General features: G+C 40.8%; 1 protein-coding gene across 1 annotated transcript in view; it reads left to right on the top strand.

The window, feature by feature from the left end:
* The window catches only part of LOC117826257 (cadherin-18-like), a 222,234-nt gene extending 200,137 nt beyond the window's left edge, over positions 1 to 22,097 (top strand). The window contains exons 9-11 of the mRNA XM_034702193.1: positions 4,394 to 4,508; positions 19,112 to 19,381; positions 19,797 to 22,097. Of these exons, the coding sequence (XP_034558084.1) occupies positions 4,394 to 4,508; positions 19,112 to 19,381; positions 19,797 to 20,452 (1,041 nt within the window). The 3' untranslated portion in view covers positions 20,453 to 22,097. The remainder of the gene's footprint in view (positions 1 to 4,393; positions 4,509 to 19,111; positions 19,382 to 19,796) is intronic.
* Positions 22,098 to 22,310: the final 213 nt, after the last annotated feature.

The raw sequence follows: 22,310 nt of genomic DNA, 5'->3' as shown, positions 1-22,310 counted from the left end.
AGGTTAATATCTATATTAGAGGTTTGTTAGCAGGTTTTTGAGAAATACAACTCATCCAGTGATTCTCCTGTTTTTTAAATCCGGGCCTCAATTCTTCATATTTTGAGTTCAGATTGATTCATGGGCACAGAGAGTCTCAGAGTTTCTCCACTAGATTGATTCATCAGTGATATCAGTTCAAGGATGTGAAGGCTGCAGACAAACCATCGGGAAACCGCGTCCTTGCATTTTCCACGACTCTTCAAAATGACCAGTGTTGGTCCCACTATCAGTTTTTGTTCAAAGGACCTTGAGCTTGTAACTAGGCAAGGTGATCCAATCCCTTATTTATTAAAGGACACAGCTCTGCATTTTGAAAACCCCCAAAATCAATAGCGTTTGAGCTTATTGATTCTGCTGAGTCTTGTGGGTGTGGGGATGTAACAATGTATCTGTAGCGGAGTTGAGACACGTCAATTCAACTAAACCACTGATGCACAAACAAGCATTGATTGTACATTCAAGGGAATTGCGAGCCAACGGGTATTAAACTACACAAGGAAGAATTATGGTGGTGGGTTGACTGAGAGGACGGCTCAACGTGTGGAGATGATCACAGTTTGGCTTTACCGAAGCAAAATGAGGAGGGGGAATCCAAACTCCATGGACAAGCACGTTAGCATTGTGCCTCACATTAAACCAAAGTGCAGTGCCTTAGACTGTCTTCAGGTCAAACTAAACTCTGTCACCTCCAGCTGCTGCTTTGGGACAGCCGTCCTCCTCCACTCAAAGCAGCCGTGGGATGAACACCCAATGTTTGTAACATGTCCTGTTGGTTCTCATTGAAAGCAGAGAGTTGTTTTTCTGCTAGAAATGTAAAATACTCTGCTCACAAACATCCCTTGAGATACACAGAGAGTATTGTGTTTTGTAGTGTACTGTTGTTACTGTCTACATGGACAAAAGATGCACCTTAGGTTCAACTCTAGGGCAATAGTCAGAGTGTATGGAGTCACATACATCAAAATATGAAGCCCATGCTGAAGTGTTTTAAACTGCAGTTCATCGAGCGTCCACTTGAGGCTGGCTGCAGAAACACCAGAAACCACATACACACCCATTCAAAGAAGACGATCTTTACAGCAGAAATAAACATGTTTACAGCCTGGTTCAAAAAACGGCTTGGCTCTACGTAGCTAATCTCTCTATCAGCACACACTGTAAGGGGGTGAATTTATTTCTAAAGTGACGGTTCAGAAGATATTAAGATTACGAGTTTTTGCCAAATAAGGACATGACTGACTTGACTGACAGGCGGGAACACATAGCTGTTGGCTAGGAGGCTCAAACCTCGCCTCTTTATGTCACACTACATTTGGTTGAGTTCAGCATTTCCAATATGGCTCCCGCCGGCGATTGGCCTCAGAACAGCGCTCAGGAACAGACGGGTGACGACACGGATACTACGTCCATTATGTATACAGTTTTTGAGTCACACACAGCAGGCAAAAACCTTGAAGATTTGACAATCTGCAAAAGATACCAAAACCCTGGTCAACAGGGATAATCGGTCCAAATACAATCACTAGCTTAGCATCAAACGCTTCCATGTTAGATGAATGTTGTAAACAAGGACCTGCAGAGCAGAGATTCAGCAGCTTTGGTTCAAGAGACAAATGATCGGGATGGAGATCACTCATCGCTCAAAGAGAGCCAAAAGAGGAGATAAACTTCAGTCAGTGTTTTGGTCAGAGCTAAACTCAACTCACTTTTATTTATATTACCACTGTAACTAGCTAAATACTGTGAGGTGCAATGCTCATGATGGATTAAGGTGGGGTCAGACTGAGTCTTATCCTGTCTTGGTGTTGGGTCTCTGTTCATAATTTGACATAGAGTGGTCTAGACCTCCTATGTTTGTAAAAGAGTCTTGAGATAACGTTTGTTGTGATTTGGCGCTATACAAATAAAGATTGATTGATTGATTGATTGATATTGAACCTTTCATACATTCAAGCACGTAATCCAAAGTGCTTCACCAGAACAGAGAGCAAGAAAATAACAGCATGGTAAAATAATCAAATATGTAATCATAGATAAGTTCTTAAAAATATAATCAATACAGGAATTCATAAAATAAGTAAGCATAGAAAGGTAAATTAAAAATCAGAAAGAATAAATAAGATAAATACATTTGATAAAACAATTATTTATTACTAAAGAAACATCAGACAATGAATCATAATTATTACAGAGGACAGAAGATGACATCTTCATGTGGCTTCAGGACTCTGAAAACCTCTTCACACATTGGATAGATAAATACTCATCAGGTGTATATACAGTCCCCTCCAAAAGTATTGGAACAGTGAGGCCAATTCCCTTATTTTTGCTGTAGACTGGAAGCATTTGGGTTTGACACCAAAAGATGAACATGAGACAAGAGATCAACATTTCAGCTTTTATTTCCAGGTATTTACATCTGGATCTGATACACAACTTAGAAGATAGCATTGTTTGTAAAGAACACCACATTTTTAGGTGAGCAAAACTATTGGAACAGATACACTTAAAATACATTAAAGTGAATAAGACTTAATATTTTGTTGCAAATCCTTTGCTGCATCAAGCCTGTGACTCATTGACATCACCAAACTTTTGCATTCTTCTTTTGTGATGCTTTTCCAGGCTTTCACTGCAGCCTCTTTCAGTTGTTGTTTGTTTTGGGGGGTTACTCCCTTCAGTCTCCTCTTTAGCAGATAAAATGCATGCTCTATAAGCTATATAAAGCTTCCACTTTTTGCCCCTGATGAACTCCTTTGTTGTTTTTGCAGTGTGTTTGGGGTCATTATCTTGCTGCATGAAGAAGGATCTCCCTATCAGTTTGGTTGCATATTTCTTTAAAATTGGCAGACAAAATGTTTCTGTAGACTGCCAAGTTCATTTTGCTGCTGACATCATGTGTTACATCATCAATGAAGATTAATGATCCCGTCCCAGAAGAAGCCATGCATGCCCAAGCCATGACATTGCACCGTGTTTCACAGATGAGCTTGTATGTTGGGGATCATGAACAGATCCTTTCTTTCTCCAAACTTTAGCCTTTCCATCACTTTGGTAAAGGTTCATCTTTGTCTCATCAGTCCATAAAACTTTGTCCCAGAATTGTTGAGGCTCATCTCTGCACTTTTTGGCAAAATCCAATCTGGCCTTCCTATTCTTTTTGCTAATGAGTGGTTTGCATCTTCTAGTGTAGCCTCTGTATTTTTGTTCATGAATGATTAATCTTCATTGATGGTGTAACACAAGATGGCAGCAGCAAAATGAACTTGGCAGTCTACAGAAACATTTTGTCTGCCAATTTAAAGAAAGATGCAACCAAACTGATAGGGAGATCCTTCATCATGCAGCAAGATAATGACCCCAAACACACTGCAAAAACAACAAAGGAGTTCATCAGGGGCAAGAAGTGGAAGCTTTTAGACTGGCCAAGTCAATCTCCAGACTTAAACCCTAAAGAGCATGCATTTAACCTGCTAAAGAGGAGACTGAAGGGAGTAACCCCCCAAAACAAACAACAACTGAAAGAGGCTGCAGTGAAAGCCTGGAAAAGCATCACAAAAGAAGAATGTAAAAGTTTGGTGATGTCAATGGATCACAGGCTTGATGCAGTTATTGCAAGCAAAGGATTTGCAACAAAATATTAAGTCTTATTCACTTTAATTTATTTTAAGTGTATCTGTTCCAATAGTTTTGCTCACCTAAAAATGTGATGTTCCTTTACAAATAATGCTATCTTCTAAGTTGTGTGTCAGATCCAGATGGAAATACCTGGAAATAAAAGCTGAAATGTTGATCTCTTGTCTCATGTTCATCTTTTGGTGTCAAACCCAAATGTTTCCAGTCTACAGCAAAAAGAAGGGAATTGGCCTCACTGTTCCAATACTTTTGGAGGGGACTGTATATATTTCAAACTTGTCAAATCATGGATTATTACTTTGGTTTAGATAATTCTGAGCCACTTTTTAAAACAGACACAATGGTATTTATGATGAACAATTGCAAACAAGAGCACCTTTCTAGTTATTCTCAATGCCATCAGGTAGATGTCAGACAAAGACATTAACAGCATGCTGCCATAATAGCCTTTTTTTAATTTATACTTTACATTGTAAGATTCCCAGTGAGTGATTCATTCGGTTGTAAAGCAGGCTGAGATAGTTTGAGTCAAATAACTCTGTTTACACATGGTCAATTCAGGATCAGCAAAGTGATAGATGTGCCACTGAGACGCCAAAATCAACGCAAACCAAAACCTCCCCACAGGACCTTGAATAACCGTCCATCTCTGTACTCTTTCATTGACTGCTTCTGTCGTCTCACGTTCCTTATGTCCTCTTTTTGTCTCCGTCAGGTGATCCAGACCGTCCGAGCCGCAGATCTCGACAACTTTGCAAATGGAAAGTTTTCCTTCTACATGCCTGCTGATTATCCAGCCAATCCTAATTTCACCCTGAAGGACAATGGAGGTAAGACTGCAGTGAGAAGACAACTCACACGCACATCTTGTTTTTACATACAGCTGCTTCTGTACAGATACTGTGGACCACTAATCAGAGGCAGAGGAAACACAGTGTATTCTCCAAGCTTAAATAAGATCAAGCATTGAAGGAATTCAGACATACTGCTAAGTGGCAACACTCACAAAAGTAAAGAGCGGTACACTGACAGCTCGGAGCGTTATAGCTGCTGTTGACATAATTAATTTTTCTCATTAATGTGTATGTCAGTGCTCTGAGGGAAATACATTATCACTTGTCAACAAAGCTAACAGGCTGGGTATAAAAAAAGAACTCAAAACAGGGAATTCATTCTTTACACCAGTGCTTGTGTTTATTTCTGATAAGTCGTTACAGAAACAAAGAAAAGTCCCCATATCTGTTCTGATTCATTCATTTGATTCTTCACTATATTACAGTTAACAAAAAAGAGGAACTACCGTATCATTGTGGCTCCAGTCTGTCCACGCTCCTCGTGTTTCATAATGACACTCGAATACAACAAATCATGTCCAGGACTTTTTAGTCTGTGTGTCCAGTCTTCACTGAGGCTTGATGCTACCAGCTAATGTGCTTCACAAAAGAACAGAGAGACAGAAAATAACAGCATGATAAAAGAATCAAAGATGTAATCATAGATAAGTTCTTAAAGATAAAATCAATACAGTAAAAATCATAAAATAAGTAAGTGTAGAAAGCAAAATTAAAAATCAGGATGAATAAATAAGATAAATACCATCAGATAAAGTTACAAGGCCTGTGTTAAACCAGAGAGGGTGTACAACTGGAACGCTTTTACAGAGTGTACGGTGGCTGGATGAAAGGATGAAACATTTCTTCAAAGTTGGAGACACATTTACATTTTGGAAAACATTTTAGAAAACAAAGTGACATTAAACACTTTTACCAAGAACAAAACAAATTTACATTTAAGAAAACAAATTTACAAAATCAGAAACACTTTTAAAGAGACGGAACCTTTTTATGACAGATTCTGGTTCAGGTCCTTCAAAATAAAAGCCTTTTGAAATATGAAAAAATTGCCATAATTCTGGATAATTTCAATCAGAGATTATGAACTAATCTAAGTTTCCACTGACTCATTATGGTTCAGACTTATAGTGGACAACCTCATGATGTTATCCAGCCAATCACAGCTTCATCTGATGCCTAATTTTAAAATATCAGCCATTTGAAATGTGAAAAAATATCGCTAACTGTGGATTCAAACAGAGATGAAAAAACAAAGAATCTCAGTTTCCACTGAGTCATTTTAATTCAGACAGTGGAACAATGCTCAGTGGAAACTTGGATTCCGTTCATAATATAACTTTGAATTTATCCAAAATCATTGTATTATGCTGCATTCACAAAAGTTTTTATTTTGAAATTCCCAAATCAGATATAGCTGTGATTGATAGGAACACATTTTGAGGTGTTCTCTTATCAGCCTGAGTCAGAACATTTAAGTGGAAGCAGAGTTGTTTATGTCAAATATATATTAATTATCCAGCTGTTTCACATTTTTACAATACCGACATCCTTTATTGTGAAAATCCATTAACCACTCACTCAATCACTTCCTGTATTTGGTACATTCTAAGCAGAAACTTCCAGTCTCAAAATATGTGTTATAGACTGCAGTTCATGGAGTGTCTACTTGAGGCTGCCTGCAGAAACACCAGAAACCACATACACAGCCATTCAAAGAAGACGATCTTTGCAGCAGAAATAAACATGTTTACAGCCTGGTTCAAAAAACGGCTTGGCTCTACATAGCTAATTTCTCTATCAGCACACACTGTACAGGGGGTGAATTTTTTTCTAACATGACGGTTCAGAAGATATTAAGATTACAAGTTTTTACCCAAATAAGGACATGACTGACTTGATTGACAGGCGGGAACACGTAGCTGTTGGCTAAGAGGCTCAAACTCTGCCCCTTTACCTCACACTAAGTTTGGTTGAGTTCAACATTTCCAATATGGCTCCTGTTTTGTTCTTGGTGAAAGTGTTAAATGTCATTTTGTTTTATGAAATGTAAAAATGTTTTCCAGAATGTAAATTTGAAAAAAAGTGTGTCTACCTTTGTAAATTTGCATTGCATCTCCCAGCCACCGTAGATGTGTGTGTATGTCTGCAGTATGTGGAGCCTCGTGCAGCAGAATAAACACATGAGGGTTAGAGAGTGAAGGGAGACTGACAGGTATTGAGTGACTGCAGATGTTGTTGTTTTCTCACATAGATATTTAGAAAGAAAAAGGAACAAAAACTGCAGTTATGGATGGTTCGATATTGATATATTGATATTCTCTGACAGCTGTTTCCTGCGCTACAGTTGTCACTCATCTGATCCAATCTCTCCTTCTCTAGTCCGTGTCTTTAAACTCTTTGTATCGGTCTCCTCCTCTTTGCAGACCACTCTCACCAGTCTTTACATGTTTGGTTACATAAATGTGTGCTGCTCTTTTCGTGCTAAGATGAATCAATCAGACTTTACTGATAAAGCGCTTTTTCCACAATGACATTGTAACACAAAGTGCTGTACATAAAAACAACTTAAATAGAATAAATTAAAAAGGAAAGATATATACAGTCTATAAAAATTAAAATAAAAAGACCCCCCATCCTAATCCCAACCCCAGCCCCAAACCCACCCCACAATCCTAAGGTTAAGAACAATAATAATAACAAAAATAAATAAATAAATGAAAAATGAAAAAGAAGTTTCTGAATGAACTGAGGAAACGCTCTCATGATATCTTAATGAGGAAACACTGGAGGTGAAATCAGATGTTAAAACTCAACACAGGAAATTAAACTCACCAAAATAAAATACATTTCTAAGATAATAAAACACTAACATATTAAACCAGTAAAAGGAAATAAGATGCTATACTTAGAATAAATGAAAGTGACTAAAATTTGAACTAGATAATAAATAAGTAAATAAATAAATAAAATAAATAAAAAGTTGCTACATAAAAATAAAAAAGTTGGGGTGCTGGTGGCCTAGCGGTCTAAACGCCCCACATATAGAGGCTATAGTCCTCGTTGCAGGGGTTGCCGGTTCGATTCCCGGCTGGTCAACAATTTCCTGCATGTCTTCCCCCGCTCTCTGCTCCCCACATTTCCTGTCTCTCTTCACTATCCTATCAAATAAAGGCAAAAAGCCCCAAATAAATAAATAAATAAATAAAAAAGTTACTATAATAAAAACAAGTAAATACATAAAATAAAAAATGAAATAAATAAAAGTGACTAAAATTTGAACTAGATAACAAATAGGTAAATAAATAAAATAAAACAAAATAAATAAAAAGTGACTACAATTTGAACTAGATAATAAATAAATAAATAAATACATTTAGGTGAAATAAAACTGTTCAGAATAAGACTCAGTTAAAGTGAGACTAAAAAGGTCGGTCTTGAGTTTGCTGTTAAAAATGTTGATGCTCTGTGCAGCCCTCAGATCTTCAGGTAGGGTGTTCCACATGCATGGGCCGTGATGATAAAAAGCCGCCTCACTGTCAGTCTTTGTTCATACTTTCTGATACCATTAAAAGTCCACTACCTGAAGACCTGAGGGCTCTCACAGGCTCATATGATAAAAGCAAATCTGCTAAATAAGAAGGAGCAAGACTGTTAAGAGGTTTAAAAAACATAGAATAATTAAAATCTATTCTAAAAGATCACCACTTTCCTTAGTTACTGGCTCATTAAGTGACACCCTGATCCTCTTCAGCCTCCTGGCCAGCTTTCATTTTCTTTCTAATCAGCTGATCATGTTTTTTTAAATAATTATGTATGTTTTATTTTGCTTTGAAAGGCAATATCTTTACTGTATAAGAACGTATCCCCTCTTCTTCTGTGAGTGGTACTTTATATGAAGTCAGCCAGATGGATCAGAAGTAGGTCTCTAGTGTTCATGCAGCATGATGAAGAAACTGAGGGGTGCATACACAAAAAGACTGAATGGCTTTTGGAGAGAATAAAATAAACTGTCTATTTCTGAAGGAACCTCTTAAGTGTGAAATGCACTCCTTTCACTGCACAGCAAACTCTGTCTTAGGGCTTTGATGCTGTCTGCAAGTATTGAAATCAGTCATTATCCTTGCACTCAGCAAACGTAGACCATTTTAGTCCAAATGAGCCTCATTACATAACCCCCCCCCCCCCCCCCAGAACCGGCACAAGCAGACAAAGAAACAGCACATCTCAAACACAAATTGTCTCCTGCAACACATATATGCTCTGATTGTTAACAATTTACATGAATGAGTCAACATTTTGGGACAGGGTGCAGGTGGTCATGTGTGACATCCTGACGGGTGAGACAGGACCACAGTGGAAAGTCCTTCAGTGTTTTTTTGTTGCTTCGTGTCTGTTTTCTTCAGTTTGGACGACGTCTCTTTCACTAAGCTCCTCGTGTGTTCTGAAATCTCTCGCTAGATTTGTTGTTTTCCTCCTCCCATCTTCTTTCCTCTGCCGGTGAATGTCCAGCCATGAACCATGAATCTAAAGTTGTTTGCTCTTTAAGTAAACAAGATTGTATTAAAAATATCCTCCATGCTTATACCTATGCTAACAGGATCTATTGTTTATGTCACACTGTCAACAGGAGGAGGATAAGTCATAAACTCTATAACCCATGCTATTGAGAATTAATAACTGTTGTTAAAGCCTCTGGAAACATAAATTAAATATTTAAAATTCACATAGAATATCAAAATGTAATGCGGAATCAAGCTTCAAGAAAATCTGAAAATAAAAATCAACAACTCTGTTCAAAAACATCTTACTTTACAGGTCAGAGCATTTCTCAGGACTGTGTGGGCGTGGCCTAACTCTTTGATTGACAGGTCAAGAGAGAGTTCACAGCCTGCATGTTTGAGCCGTCTGACTCTGAATCTAAAGACATCAAAACTCCAGAATCTCAAAATTATGCATTTACAATGGTCTCTGAGTGCTGAGTCACAAAATACTTCAGAATCAGGACTTCTATCATTTATTAGTTTTATCACTCCGTAGTCTCCGGGCATCAGGACCATGGGACGCCCGGAGCAGTGGAGGCTGAAGTGAAGTATGTGCACGCAGATGAGCTCGGCTCCAGGTGTCAGAAGGAACTGTTTGTCTAAACTCTGAGCTGTTTGGGGAAAGTTAGTGAACCGGTCCTGAGGAAAGTTAGTGGACTGGTCCTGAGGAAAGTTAGTGAACCGGTCCTGAGGAAAGTTAGTGAACCGGTCCTGGTGAAAGTTAGTGAACCGGTCCTGAGGAAAGTTAGTGAACCGGTCCTGGGGAAAGTTAGTGAACCTTTCCTGAGGAAAGTTAGTGAACCGGTCCTGAGGAAAGTTAGTGAACCGGTCCTGGTGAAAGTTAGTGAACCAGTCCTGGTGAAAGTTAGTGAACCGGTCCTGAGGAAAGTTAGTGAACCGGTCCTGGTGAAAGTTAGTGAACCGGTCCTGGTGAAAGTTAGTGAACCGGTCCTGAGGAAAGTTAGTGAACCGGTCCTGGTGAAAGTTAGTGAACCGGTCCTGAGGAAAGTTAGTGAACCGGTCCTGGGGAAAGTTAGTGAACCTTTCCTGAGGAAAGTTAGTGAACCGGTCCTGAGGAAAGTTAGTGAACCGGTCCTGAGGGAAGTTAGTGAACCGGTCCTGGTGAAAGTTAGTGAACCGGTCCTGAGGAAAGTTAGTGAACCGGTCCTGGGGAAAGTTAGTGAACCTTTCCTGAGGAAAGTTAGTGAACCGGTCCTGGTGAAAGTTAGTGAACCAGTCCTGGTGAAAGTTAGTGAACCGGTCCTGAGGAAAGTTAGTGAACCGGTCCTGAGGGAAGTTAGTGAACCTGTCCTGAGGAAAGTTAGTGAACCGGTCCTGAGGAAAGTTAGTGAACCGGTCCTGAGGAAAGTTAGTGAACCAGTCCTGGAGAAAGTTAGTGAACCGGTCCTGAGGAAAGTTGGTGAACCGGTCCTGAGGAAAGTTAATGAACCGGTCCTGGGAAAGTTAGTGAACTGGTCCTGAGGAAAGTTAGTGAACCGGTCCTGAGGAAAGTTAATGAACCGGTCCTGGGGAAAGTTAGCGAACCGGTCCTGGGGGGAAATGAGTCACTCAGCCGTGGCTCAACTCAACCGCGTCCTTAAGTTTCCCCAAATCCACATCAGTTAGGGAAATAGAAGAATGAAAACAAGCTGTCATCTTCACGGTGGATGTGCAGACAGGGCACAGCGGTGCAAAGAGCAGAGAGACAGCTATACAGACAGATTACAGGCAGTACATGATTAGCAAACAAGCTAACAGTTAAGACAACACTGGCTGAGACGTCAGGAGACGGTCTGAGCAGCAGCGGAGTAGTTTTGTTGAACATGTGTGCACGTGACTCAGTGTTTCATTTCTGATTGGTTGGATATTTATTACGTAATAAATATCAGGTTAAACCAGCCCCCTTAAAACCCAGTGTGAAAACGTGTTAAAAAACGTAATTGAACATTTTAGAAAAATAGATTGAAGTTGAGTTCTAATATTTTTACATAGTTTTTTAGTATTTACATAAGGTCTGAAATATCAGAGGTAGAACTTTTTTGTTTATTTGTTGTTACCAGAGGCTTCAAGAGGCTTTGACCAATCAGAATCAAGTATTGAAAACAGCTGGGTGATTGGTAGGAAAAGTAATAAATGTGAATAATGCATACAATAATAACAGGCATGCATCATAACTCTAATAACCAGGTCTCTACGTATGTACGACAGAGTAAGGACATGCATACAGCTGTTTTCAAAATAACCACAATTACACGCACACATATACAACCACACACACGCAAAATGTGTGCCTTCCTATATCTTCCCACACTCAGTGATTACAGGAAATAAATCCTGCCTTCCAGAAGTTTACATGCCGAGCTTTCATCGCAGCCAAAGCCTAACTTCATCCTCTGTTTGGATGGTCTGTGCCAGTTTGTGTAAATCTCTTGTTTCATTGAACTGTGGAGAAAGTTTTTACCCAGATTCAGCTCAGAGAAACTGCGTTCTCCAGAGGCGACTAAAACAGAAAGGGTTAGAAGAACGCCTTAAAACTGAATCCTGTTATTTCAGGTGAGCTTGAGTGCGTCCATTGGTTCAGTTCACGTCTACTCAAAGCAAAAATATCTCTCCAGTCGCTGAGTCGTGAGTCAGGACTGTTTCCAGGATGGTGTTGGAGGACATCTGATGAAGACAAGCTCACTTTGACAGCACATCCAGTGTCCTGTGAAAGAAAAACACTTTGTAACCCTGCTTGGATCTCTCATTGTGTCACCGTCAGCTTCATTGGGGAACTGCTCTTTTTTTCTCTGTGGCTGAACTTCACTTGACGGGGGGAAATACGCCTCTGTATCCAAATCCATCACCACTGATTTTACAACAGCTAGCTCTCTGTCCAAGTTGCTGTCCGTGCATTAGGGATCAGGGATTGTCTAGTTGTGCTGCTGCTTGTGGTCCATCAGGCTTGTCATGCTTGTAATATTTACTCTGTTTAAAATGTTATGAAGCATATGGAAGGGTTTGATCTGAGCTGCTGAGCCTCTGGTTTTAGCACCTGTCAGGTTTTCATCGTCAGTCACTGACAGTGACGATACAGGTCTGGTGTTGGATGGGTTCACCCCACTCTCCCTTTGTTACTTGCCTAAGTGTTGTTTTAATTTGTCCCAGCGAGATGTGGAAGCAGAGAAGAAGTTATTCACTTCCTGAAATGTTGTAAAGTAGTCCACCGCCTGAGGACAACACGAGGCTGCATCATTAATTACCAGGTTCAGGGATCGGGCACTGCAAGGCACACAACATGCCCCTGGATTTTTCTTGCACTTGTTTTTGCACTCCTCTCATATTTGAACTACTGCTACAGACCTTGACCTCTCATATCCATAATATCAATATCTAGCTCCCTAAGTCTCTGAGCTGATGGAAATGACCATTGTTATACTGAAATAACCTATCTCAGCTACCACTGAATGTGAGGGTTTACACACATGGTGTCTGATGATTATATTTAAGGCCAATCTGATATCTCTATGAAAACTCTCAATATGCTATGTAGATTTGTATGGGCACTTAGGATGCTGAACATGTTTTCACTGTCTTTTATAAGAGCTTGTTTCTCACTTCCATTAGAAGACGGCAGAAGCATCTTTTCCTTCTGAATAGATGACCCCGGGCTTCTCTTGTGTCCTTCTATGTGTGACTATAATAACTCTCAGAACATGTGTGAAAATAAAGGCATTTTTCGACCGGATGAAGTTTACCCCGGAACGAAGTGCATTTTGACCAGTGGACCCAGGGTCTAAATTTAGTTCAGAGGTAGATAATCTCCCCCCTAAAAAGCCCCTGCTAGGGGTAGTACTTTTAAAAAAGGTCCCAGGACTTTCGGGGGCAGGGCCTGCAATGCTGAACGTGTCTGATTGGTAGATTAACCTCAGTGTTTTTATTCCTCCCTCCGTCCACAATAACATCACACACATCTGTGATTCTCTTGATTTCTCTTTCTTTCATTAGTTTTTATTTGTTCTATCTTTTTTGTATGTGTGTGTACTTTTCAAAAGAAGAAGCTGTGATTCTCTTGATTTAGCAGCTTGTAACAGTAGTCTTCTCTCAGACCACCGTGAATGCGTCTCTCCCGGTGTTACGGTTTTAAAAGTGACCCTGTAAACTGGAGACCTTCAGCTGAACGTGTCAGTGTTTGTGGAGTTTACACAGCTGTTGAAACACAGAGGGAGTTCCTGGGAATGTAAACTAGTTTAGTTTTTATTAAGATTTCAAAATATCCTCATCAGATATTTGATGATCGTCTAAAGACGTTTATGAGGGATGCATCCGGCTGAAAGTCTCCAGTTAACAGGGTGGCTGTTTAAACCAAAACACCGGTCGATCTCTGCCACGGCTTTTTGAGTTGAAAAGGATTTTAAAGCCGTGTTGAAACGTCTTTGCTACTCGCGCTTATCTCCTCTCACGTGTTGATTCAGTGAATCCATCTGTGATGAAATATAGCACCATCTAAAACAGACCAGCTGAGTCTCTTCATGCTAACAGGCTAACTGTTGTGTTGCTCAGAATGATACTTGCCTGTCCGTCTGCTTCTATGGTGTCATCTGTGATGAATGGCATTCCTCTTTGTGTTACTGCCCTCTACTGGTCTGGTGGTGTAGTGCATTTACTTTTTTTTCCTCCATACGTCACTGGCCTGATTTACACAATCTACCCGGGACTTTAGCCCGCAGTCAAAACACAGACAACAATGGGGGGACAGGAACCTTTTAGTTCAGGAGAAAGTAGTTCTGGGGCTAAAAGACTCCGGAACTCTTGGTCAGAATGCACCTGAAATCACTTTGATTTGACACGGTCCTCTCTCAGTCTGAATGTCTCTCCTGCGCTTTTTGACCAGAAGTTCCAGGAACATTTATCATCTAGGTCTGGGTTTACACCGACGCCTGAAGTCCCATGGAGAAGAAATCAAAGTAACTGCACTACACAATCAGACCAGTAGAGCAGTAAGACAGAGAAGAAGGCCTTTCAACAAAGATGACACCATAGAAGCAGACAGACAGGCAGGCATCATCATGAGAGACTCTACAGTTAGCCTGTTAGCATGAAGGAGATTACTCTTGGGCTAATTCTGATCATGCTAAATTGCGAATGGATTTAATGAATCAACACTTGGAAGGACAAGCATGAGTAGCAAAGCTGTTTCAACACGCCCAAAACACTCAACTTAGACCCTGGTTCCTGTTGTTGAAATGTGCAGGGGTAGGATGTGGCTGCCAGTGCAGACTGATACCTCTCAGCAGTTCATCGTGCTTTCAGGAGATATGGCCAAATTTCACCAGGTCTGGGTCCGGTCCGTCTCCTGTCTGTCACAGCACTGGATCTGATCTATTCTAGTCAATGTGTTAACTTCCACTGGATCCGCTCTGTTGTCTCTGATCCGGCAGGTCGGAGTCCTCCGGTTCAGATACACAAGACTTCTATTTTTGCCAGATGCCGGAGCACGACGCATCAATCTCAACAGAGCAGATGGAGCGGGACAGGAAGTCAGGTTTCACCAAAACAAAATGAAAACATCCGGTTAATTTTCAGAATAAAACACTCTGTGTTATCACCAGATCGTATTTCACTTAACTACAACAACAAACCAAAGTCATGATGAGCGGAGCCAGGCCTGGAGTCAACAGGTCAGAGGTTTTCAGAGGACCAGAAAGACAACATAGATGAGGAGAGGAGGAGGAGAATCCTTGATTCAGTGATTAACATGGGAAAACATTGGTCACATGACTCCAGCTGTCCGGCTCCATGCTTTCTTGTCCATCAACAGCCCACAGCTGCATTTTCAGAACGGAGCCGGACTGCAGCGGATCGGAGACAGACTGAACACGGATCTGGTGAAAGTCCGATGTTACCTCACAGATGTGCTTGTTTGTATCTAGCACACATTTAGCTGCTCTTGTCTCAGTGCTGCTTTGGGCATTTGTCATGTTCCCCAGAAATGACCAATTACCAACACAGAGTTCAGGTCAAATAAGTGGCTTCAAATATGTAGATTCTTAATTAAATTTTGATTTAATTCAATGAGGAGACGGGGCTGTCAGGAGGTTGAAGCCTGGAGCTGTGGGGAAGGATGAGAGAGACAGAGAGTGGAGGTGCTCATCGCTCCACAATCATCAGCTTATTCAGAGCTAAACTTTGCAGGCGTGTTTTTTATGTCTTAAGCGTAATATCCTTTGTGAGAGGAATTATAGAGCAGGCAGTCAATCGTGGCAAGTGACGCTTAATTCCCGTAGCTATCAGAGTCAGTCTGTTCTCTGTGTATTTTCAGAAACATATAGAAGGCCTGACAGACTTTTTTTAGCGGCTGAGATTGAAGTTAATGGAGCTCTAAACTCAGTGAGCAGTTCTCTTAATACGCTGATGACCTCTGTGTCTTCACAGGGGGAAGCAGAAAGAAAAACCTGATTAATGGAGGTATGACGTGGCCACATTTTTAATCGTACCTGGTATTAGTGTCAGGTACTCCAGAGATGGGGGGCCTAATGAAGCCGGGCTCAGAGTCTCTACTCCCACAGATGAACACATTAGTGAGTGGGTGTGTCTCTGCTTATTATCGGTACAAAACATCCTGCTGGCATCATTAGCACGGTCTCTCTCCTGTCGCTGGAGCAGGTACCGCCCCCGCCCCCCGCTAAGATCTGCTTTTATGTTCAAGAAGAAAAAAAAAACAGTGGTGCTGTTGCCACAGTAACCCATCCGCTGGAGTTTCGTGTTTGTTTCCTCATTTGGCTTCAGATGTTTTCTCTCCGAAGAAAGTGGAGGGGGCAGGTCGTCCTTTAGCTCTCAGGTATGTGTCAGGCTGTGTGATGTTCTCAGAGCGTTGAGGTCTTCTGTCGTTTCACCCCCCCCCTGTTCCTCTATAAATCTGCCTTACCTTCTCTCCGTCAGCTCCTATTTTCTTTTTCCATCCCCTAATGTCTCCTCTGTCTCTCCTGGTGTTAAACGTTGCTCTCTGCAGACAGTCACAGGACTGAGGGGAGCTGACAGCAAGTCTCAGTAATGAGGCACAGTGACAGGATTCGGACAGGGGGGTCGGACAGCAGTCTGAGAGCTTATAGCTAGAGGCGCTTTGTGCTGTTGTTATTTACTTGTTCTTCCAAAGCACACAGAGCCTTACTGGTGCATTGCAGGTATTTGTGTGCGTGTACTCCTTGTTAAAAATGCTCCTAAAGCTGATTTAGAACCGTTCAATTTTATCATGCTGATGACTGAAGTGCACTATTGCAAACTGTACACTGTTCTTCTGGCAAAACCGCTTTAAAGTGCTCCTCTGGGGTCTGTGTGTGAAATGATGGTCGATTTCTTGTCCTATTATTATCAATCAATCAATCAATCAATCTTTATTTGTATAGCGCCAAATCACAAGAAATGCTACCTCAAGACTCTTTTACAAACAGAGCAGGTCTAGACCACTCTATGTCAAATTATGAACAGAGACCCAACACCAAGACAGGATAAGACTCAGTCTGACCCCACCTTAATCCACCATGAGCATTGCACCTCACAGTATTTAGCTAGTTACAGCAGAGAGGACAAACTTCCTTTAACAGGCAGAAACCTCGAGCAGAACCAGACTCATGTTAGACAGACATCTGCCTGGACCCAGTTGGGTCTGGAAAGAGGGATAGAGGAGAATAAGAGAGAGGGAGCGATGATAGTGGGGAGACGGATAGTAGTAGTTGTAGCAGCTGGAGTCTGGCACGTCCACAGCAGCAGAGATCCAGAGGAACCTACGAGACAAGGGAGCTCAGGGACTCCAGAAAGGTCTATGGTTAGTAACTTTAATGGGACAAGAAGAGTTAAAGTAAGAGACAGGCAGAGAGGAGAGAGAGGGAAAGACAGGATCCCAGTGTGTCAGTCTAAGCCTAGTAGACTAAGTGCTGGTCCAAGCCTGAGCCAGCCCTAACTATCATACATAGATATCACGTCTCAAGTTCACAGTGCTGATATGTAAGTTTTGCCGTTGAAGCAGCTATGGACATCTCAGCTGAGTCATTGTTAACTCTTTCTAAAAACATTCATATTCCATATCTCGCTTTTAGTCCTGTCTGCATTTTCATCAGGAAGCAAACTGGTGCTTGTTAACATGGACCAAGCTGTAAACTTGAAGTACTCGGGAGTACAGAAAGACGACATCAGACCAGAGAGGAGACTTTGACCTGGAGCTGGATTTAGAAACAGAGCTAACATGTACTGCTGACCAGGGACCACAGACTCTGATGTTAGAAAGACAGTATTTAAGAGAGCTGTTAACTCAAAGTAATGTCATACACTGACTGTTGGTAGTTGTTGTTGATTCTGATTTAGAGTAGAACGTAAAGAGGAAATAGATTCAAGTGGATTGGATAGCTGGCTTATACAGAAAAACAACATACATTCATTTATATGTAGAACATCTTGTGACGTAACACCCCGTGTTCCTGATTATACTGAGAAATACATTTGAACACAACAAAGATATCTGAATGATGAAATGATGCTATCAAACGATCTATCTTCAGGCTGAAGTCAGTAATAATGTCTGTGTATGTCCTACGAGAGCAAACAAGACCATCAGCGTGGAGTTTAATGATTTCTGTACGGTTATTTTTAATGTGTGGACCCACCAGCAGGGGGAGCTGTTATGATTAACCTGCTGAAACAGAAGTTTTTTTCTTCAGCAAAGGTTGTCAATGAGTCATTACTGTAAAGATAAAGCAGGGAGAGAGGTTTATGCTGGATATACCCACAGAGGGGCGCCACACATGACACAAATTGAAAGTTCCTCAGAGAAGCTCTAAAATATTAAAGTTTTGTAACACAGAAACATTAGTGCAACATGTTTTTAAAAAGGCCTGGTGGTTGTCTGGTGTAACCCCCACACCCATTGTGCTATGGTATTCATGGTGGTCAGCTCGACTGTGCACAATGTAGTATGGGAGATCACCTTCGCCATTACCATGTTTAATGCCCTGAAATATCATATTTAAGTCATGTATGTATTTATTTATTAATATTGTGTTATTATTATTATTATTATTATTATTATTATTATTATTATTATTATTATTATTATTATTATTATCTTTTTTCAGCATAAGTATTATACCTATTAGCATTAGAATTTCAAGTTAAGTATGTGTGTGTGGGTGTATTTATGAGTGAATTTGTATTTATGTGCACTTAAGCGTTTCTATACTTGTGTGTGTATTCATATGTGCAAGTGTGAGTGTATGAGTGAGTGTGTGTATATGTGCGCCCTTCTTTTTATTCTTTTTCTCTTTATTTTGATTAATTAATACATTTTTTGCTTGTTCCTTCTCTTTCTCTTTCAGTTTTTAAATGTCAATTATCCAATTGCTCCAAGGATGATGATGATTGCTATTATTATTATTATTTTCTTTTTTTATCATTATACATTATAATAAAAATAATAATATTATCATTATCATTATTATTGTTATTATTATTATTATTATTATTATTATAAATTATTATTTTATTTTTTGTAATTATTATTGTAATTATTATTATTATTATTATTATTATTATTATTATTATCATTATTATTACTACTATTATTATTAATATTGTTATTATTATTATCATTATTATTACTATTATTATTATTATTATTATTATTAATAATAATATTATTATTAATATTATTATTATTATCATTATTATCATATAGACAGAGATAGAGAATAGTTTAACGTCCTATAAAATAGTGAAATGTTCAGTTGTAATAGATAGGAATATAATATAATAAATAATGTATTATAATAATGTTATTCTATTATTATATAACATAATATAATATGCATTATAATATATTGTCAGACTCTCAGAGAGTCAGTGCAGAGTGAGTGAATCATGAATGATGCCGTTTGCAGACCCATCCCCCTGTTTCCAACTTTATTAAATCACAAGACTCATAACAGAACTTTTTCTTCATGCGCCCCCCCCCCCCCCCCCCCCCCCCCCCCCCCTCCTCTCTCCCCCTCCCGTCCTCCACGTTCTCAGACAACACTGCCAGTATCGTGTCTCGTCGGCGTGACGGCTTCAGCCAGGACAGAGACCAGGAGCTGTTCAGCCTGGTGCTGGTGGTGGCTGATGGAGGGGAGCCACCTCTGAGCAGCACTTCCACTGTCTCCCTCAGGGTGTGTGAGTGTCAGAGGAACATCAGGGGGCGTAACAGCAACAACGTCTGCCAGGCCCAGGCCTTCCTGTCTTCAGCCGGCCTCAGCACCGGGGCTTTCGTGGCCATCCTGCTGTGTATCGTCATTTTATTAGGTAAGCACGAGGATGAGATCAAGCTCATCTTTGTCCTGTTTTCCTCTTACCCCTACACTAGGGCAGAACCTGCTGAATCTATTCTTAACTCTCCCTCTGCTCCTCCATACTCTCTAAATCAGGTGTGAGTTTGATTGAAGGCTGAATCGTTTGCTCCCACTCAGACTTGATGCAGACAGAACACAGAGAATCACATTTCTCTTGAAATATATCCAAAAAGGCTGCCATGAATCAAATAAACTTTGTCTCATTATACCCGTGTATGCTATCTGTTTCTTTGACACACCAATCCAGTTTACACTTATTTTCTTATCTGGTTGAAATGACCTTGGTATGTCCTGAGTTTGTTCCCTCTCTCTTTATATATTCCCCTTCATCTTCATCCTTGTAACCTCTCCCGCTTCCTTCCTCCCAGCCATAGTGATGCTGTTCACCCAGCTACGGAACAAGAAGGCGAGCAAAGAGCCCTTGATTCTGTCTGAGGAGGACATCAGAGAGAACGTGGTGACCTACGATGATGAGGGAGGCGGGGAGGAGGACACAGAGGCCTTTGACATCGCTGCACTTCGAAATCCCAAAGCCTCGGAGCCGCGCCGGAAGCTCCACGCCTACCTCAGCTGTGGACCGAGCCCGTATGAGGAGGAGGAGGAGCTGGAGGATGACGAGGAGAGGTTTGTGGTGTGGAGGAGGAGGAAATCACAGGAGATAGATTACGGGAGCTACAGCCCGGAGTCAGAGCCCAGCTGGTTCGTCATTGACAGCATTCCTCGAGAGATCAGCCAGTCAGCACCATCGGTTCTGTTAGATGGTCATGACATCATTCAGCAGATCCTCCAGCAGAAAGTGGCAAAAGCAAACTTGGACACACGAGGCCCGCCATATGACTCACTTCAGACTTATGCATATGAAGGCCGTGGGTCGTTGGCTGGGTCAGTCAGCTCTTTGGGCTTGACCGGGGCAGCGCCCGAACTGAACTATGCTGACTTAGAGGACTGGGAGCCCGAGAGGCAAACGCTGGAACCAATCGTCGGAGAGCAGCTGGCGACAAGCCCGGCTAACTCTGACACATAGGGATTATCATTCCAAGGCTTTGTTTTGACTTTGTTTTTTTACCCAGACAATGTTTTTTCTTACTTGAGCCACTGACACATGGGAACAAAGATGCAGAATCAATGTTTATAAAACACTGGCAATTTGAAACTGTGAATTAAAATCAATTCAAAGGATAAGAAAAGCCATTTTACACACGAGAGAAGAACACGAGCTCGGGAGATTTGGATAAAAATATCTCAGCTCAAGTGCTTTTTCTGAAATGAGTCAAAAATGCAAACAGTGCGAGGAGCGGGGTTTAAAATGACAGGTCCATTTGCATACGGCTCCGTCTCTCTGCTCTGCTTGATGTGTGTGTGTTGGTGGAAAAGATATCCTAGTCCTGTGCACAATGATTCTGGCTTGATTATTGCTGTTTCTGTAACTCCAGTAGTTTAACAGCCCTGGGATCTCAGTTTGTGTCGGCTAGTGTCCATTGTTTCAGTGATTTGGAACAACTTTGAGTTTTAGGGTTTTGTTGACGAGTAGAGCTGACTATAAGAGAAAAATAAGATGTTCCAAATGCAAAAAAAAAGCCACTGGTTAGTCCGAGTTGAACAGATGAGCTCTTATTATTTCATCCTTAAGACCACAAAACACTACATGTGTATGCATGCAAACAGAGACAGCAGGTGTGAATGAGTAAAGGTCATCTAATAAGAACTCCTGGTATCAGTGTCATGCTCTGACCAAAAGCTGGACCACTCTGCAAAGCGATCTCTCCATAACTCCTGAACTGAAAAACCCCAAACTCAATTGCCATCAGTGTCCAATCTGCAGAATTCTGATCTGCTGTCCCGGGAAATGTGAAAACAGGTTGTTGTTGTTGTTGTTGTTGTTGTTTGTTTTAAGGTCCTCACGTTATCGTCACAGTTGTTACTTTTACAGACATCCAATGGGTCAAATCATCAGGTAACATCTCATGGCCTATCACAGCTGTGCATGTGATGCTCTTTTATCTATTTCAGTCCAACAAAAAGACACTCCACCTGCTTTGGTAAGATGGACCGTGGTATGTGAGTGTGTGTCTTAAATTGTGTTGGCAAAGCACAACAACATTTCCCCTGCCAGGTTTGTTTATAAGTCCAAATGGCATGACGTCTGTGTCAGAAACACGTCATCAGATGGTGCAGAACGCTCCCTTAATCTCTTCTCTTTGGCTCACACTGATCAGAACTCTGTGTCGTGTCTGAGAGGAGTGAGTGAGTGAGAGCTCCTCGTTGATGAGGAGGCATACTGTATATCTGCAGGTGAATACAGTGAAACTCAAAGTTTCAGGTATAACATGAGGATCAAGTGAGGTACAGAAGCAATGAACAGCTGATGTCTACTTTCTGTCACCTTGACATGATGCTCACATTTATAACTATCAGGGGTGGAAAGCAAAGGATCACATTTACTGTAGTGAAGAAGCTTTTCTGTTTACTCTTTAGTTTTGGATTATTTTTAATATCAGTCATTCAACTTGTGATAAGTATGATACATATTTGCTTTAAAGGGGTGCTGGTGTCAGGGATTTGACCAACTCAATGGGCTGTTGGTAAGAACCAAGTGGCAACCTACAGTCTAAAAATATGAGGCCAATGTGGAAGTGTTATAAACTGCTGTTCATTGAGGATCCACTTCAGGCTGGCTCTGGAAGTACCAGAAACCACATACACACCAATTCAAAGAAGACGATCTTTACAGCAGAAATAAACATGTTTACAGCCTGGTTCAAAAGACGAGTGTAGTCTGGATAGCTCATTTCTCTATCAGCACTCACTGTGAGGGGGTGAATTTTTTAATAATGCAGCAATTTCAAAGATATTGAGATTATGAGTTTTCCAATGAGAGGCAC

This window comes from Notolabrus celidotus, chromosome 15, assembly GCF_009762535.1.
Source record: "Notolabrus celidotus isolate fNotCel1 chromosome 15, fNotCel1.pri, whole genome shotgun sequence".
In the NCBI taxonomy this organism is placed as follows: Eukaryota; Metazoa; Chordata; class Actinopteri; order Labriformes; family Labridae; genus Notolabrus; species Notolabrus celidotus.
The sequence above is the reverse complement of the archived record's forward strand: the minus strand, read 5'-3'. Positions and strand labels throughout refer to the sequence as shown.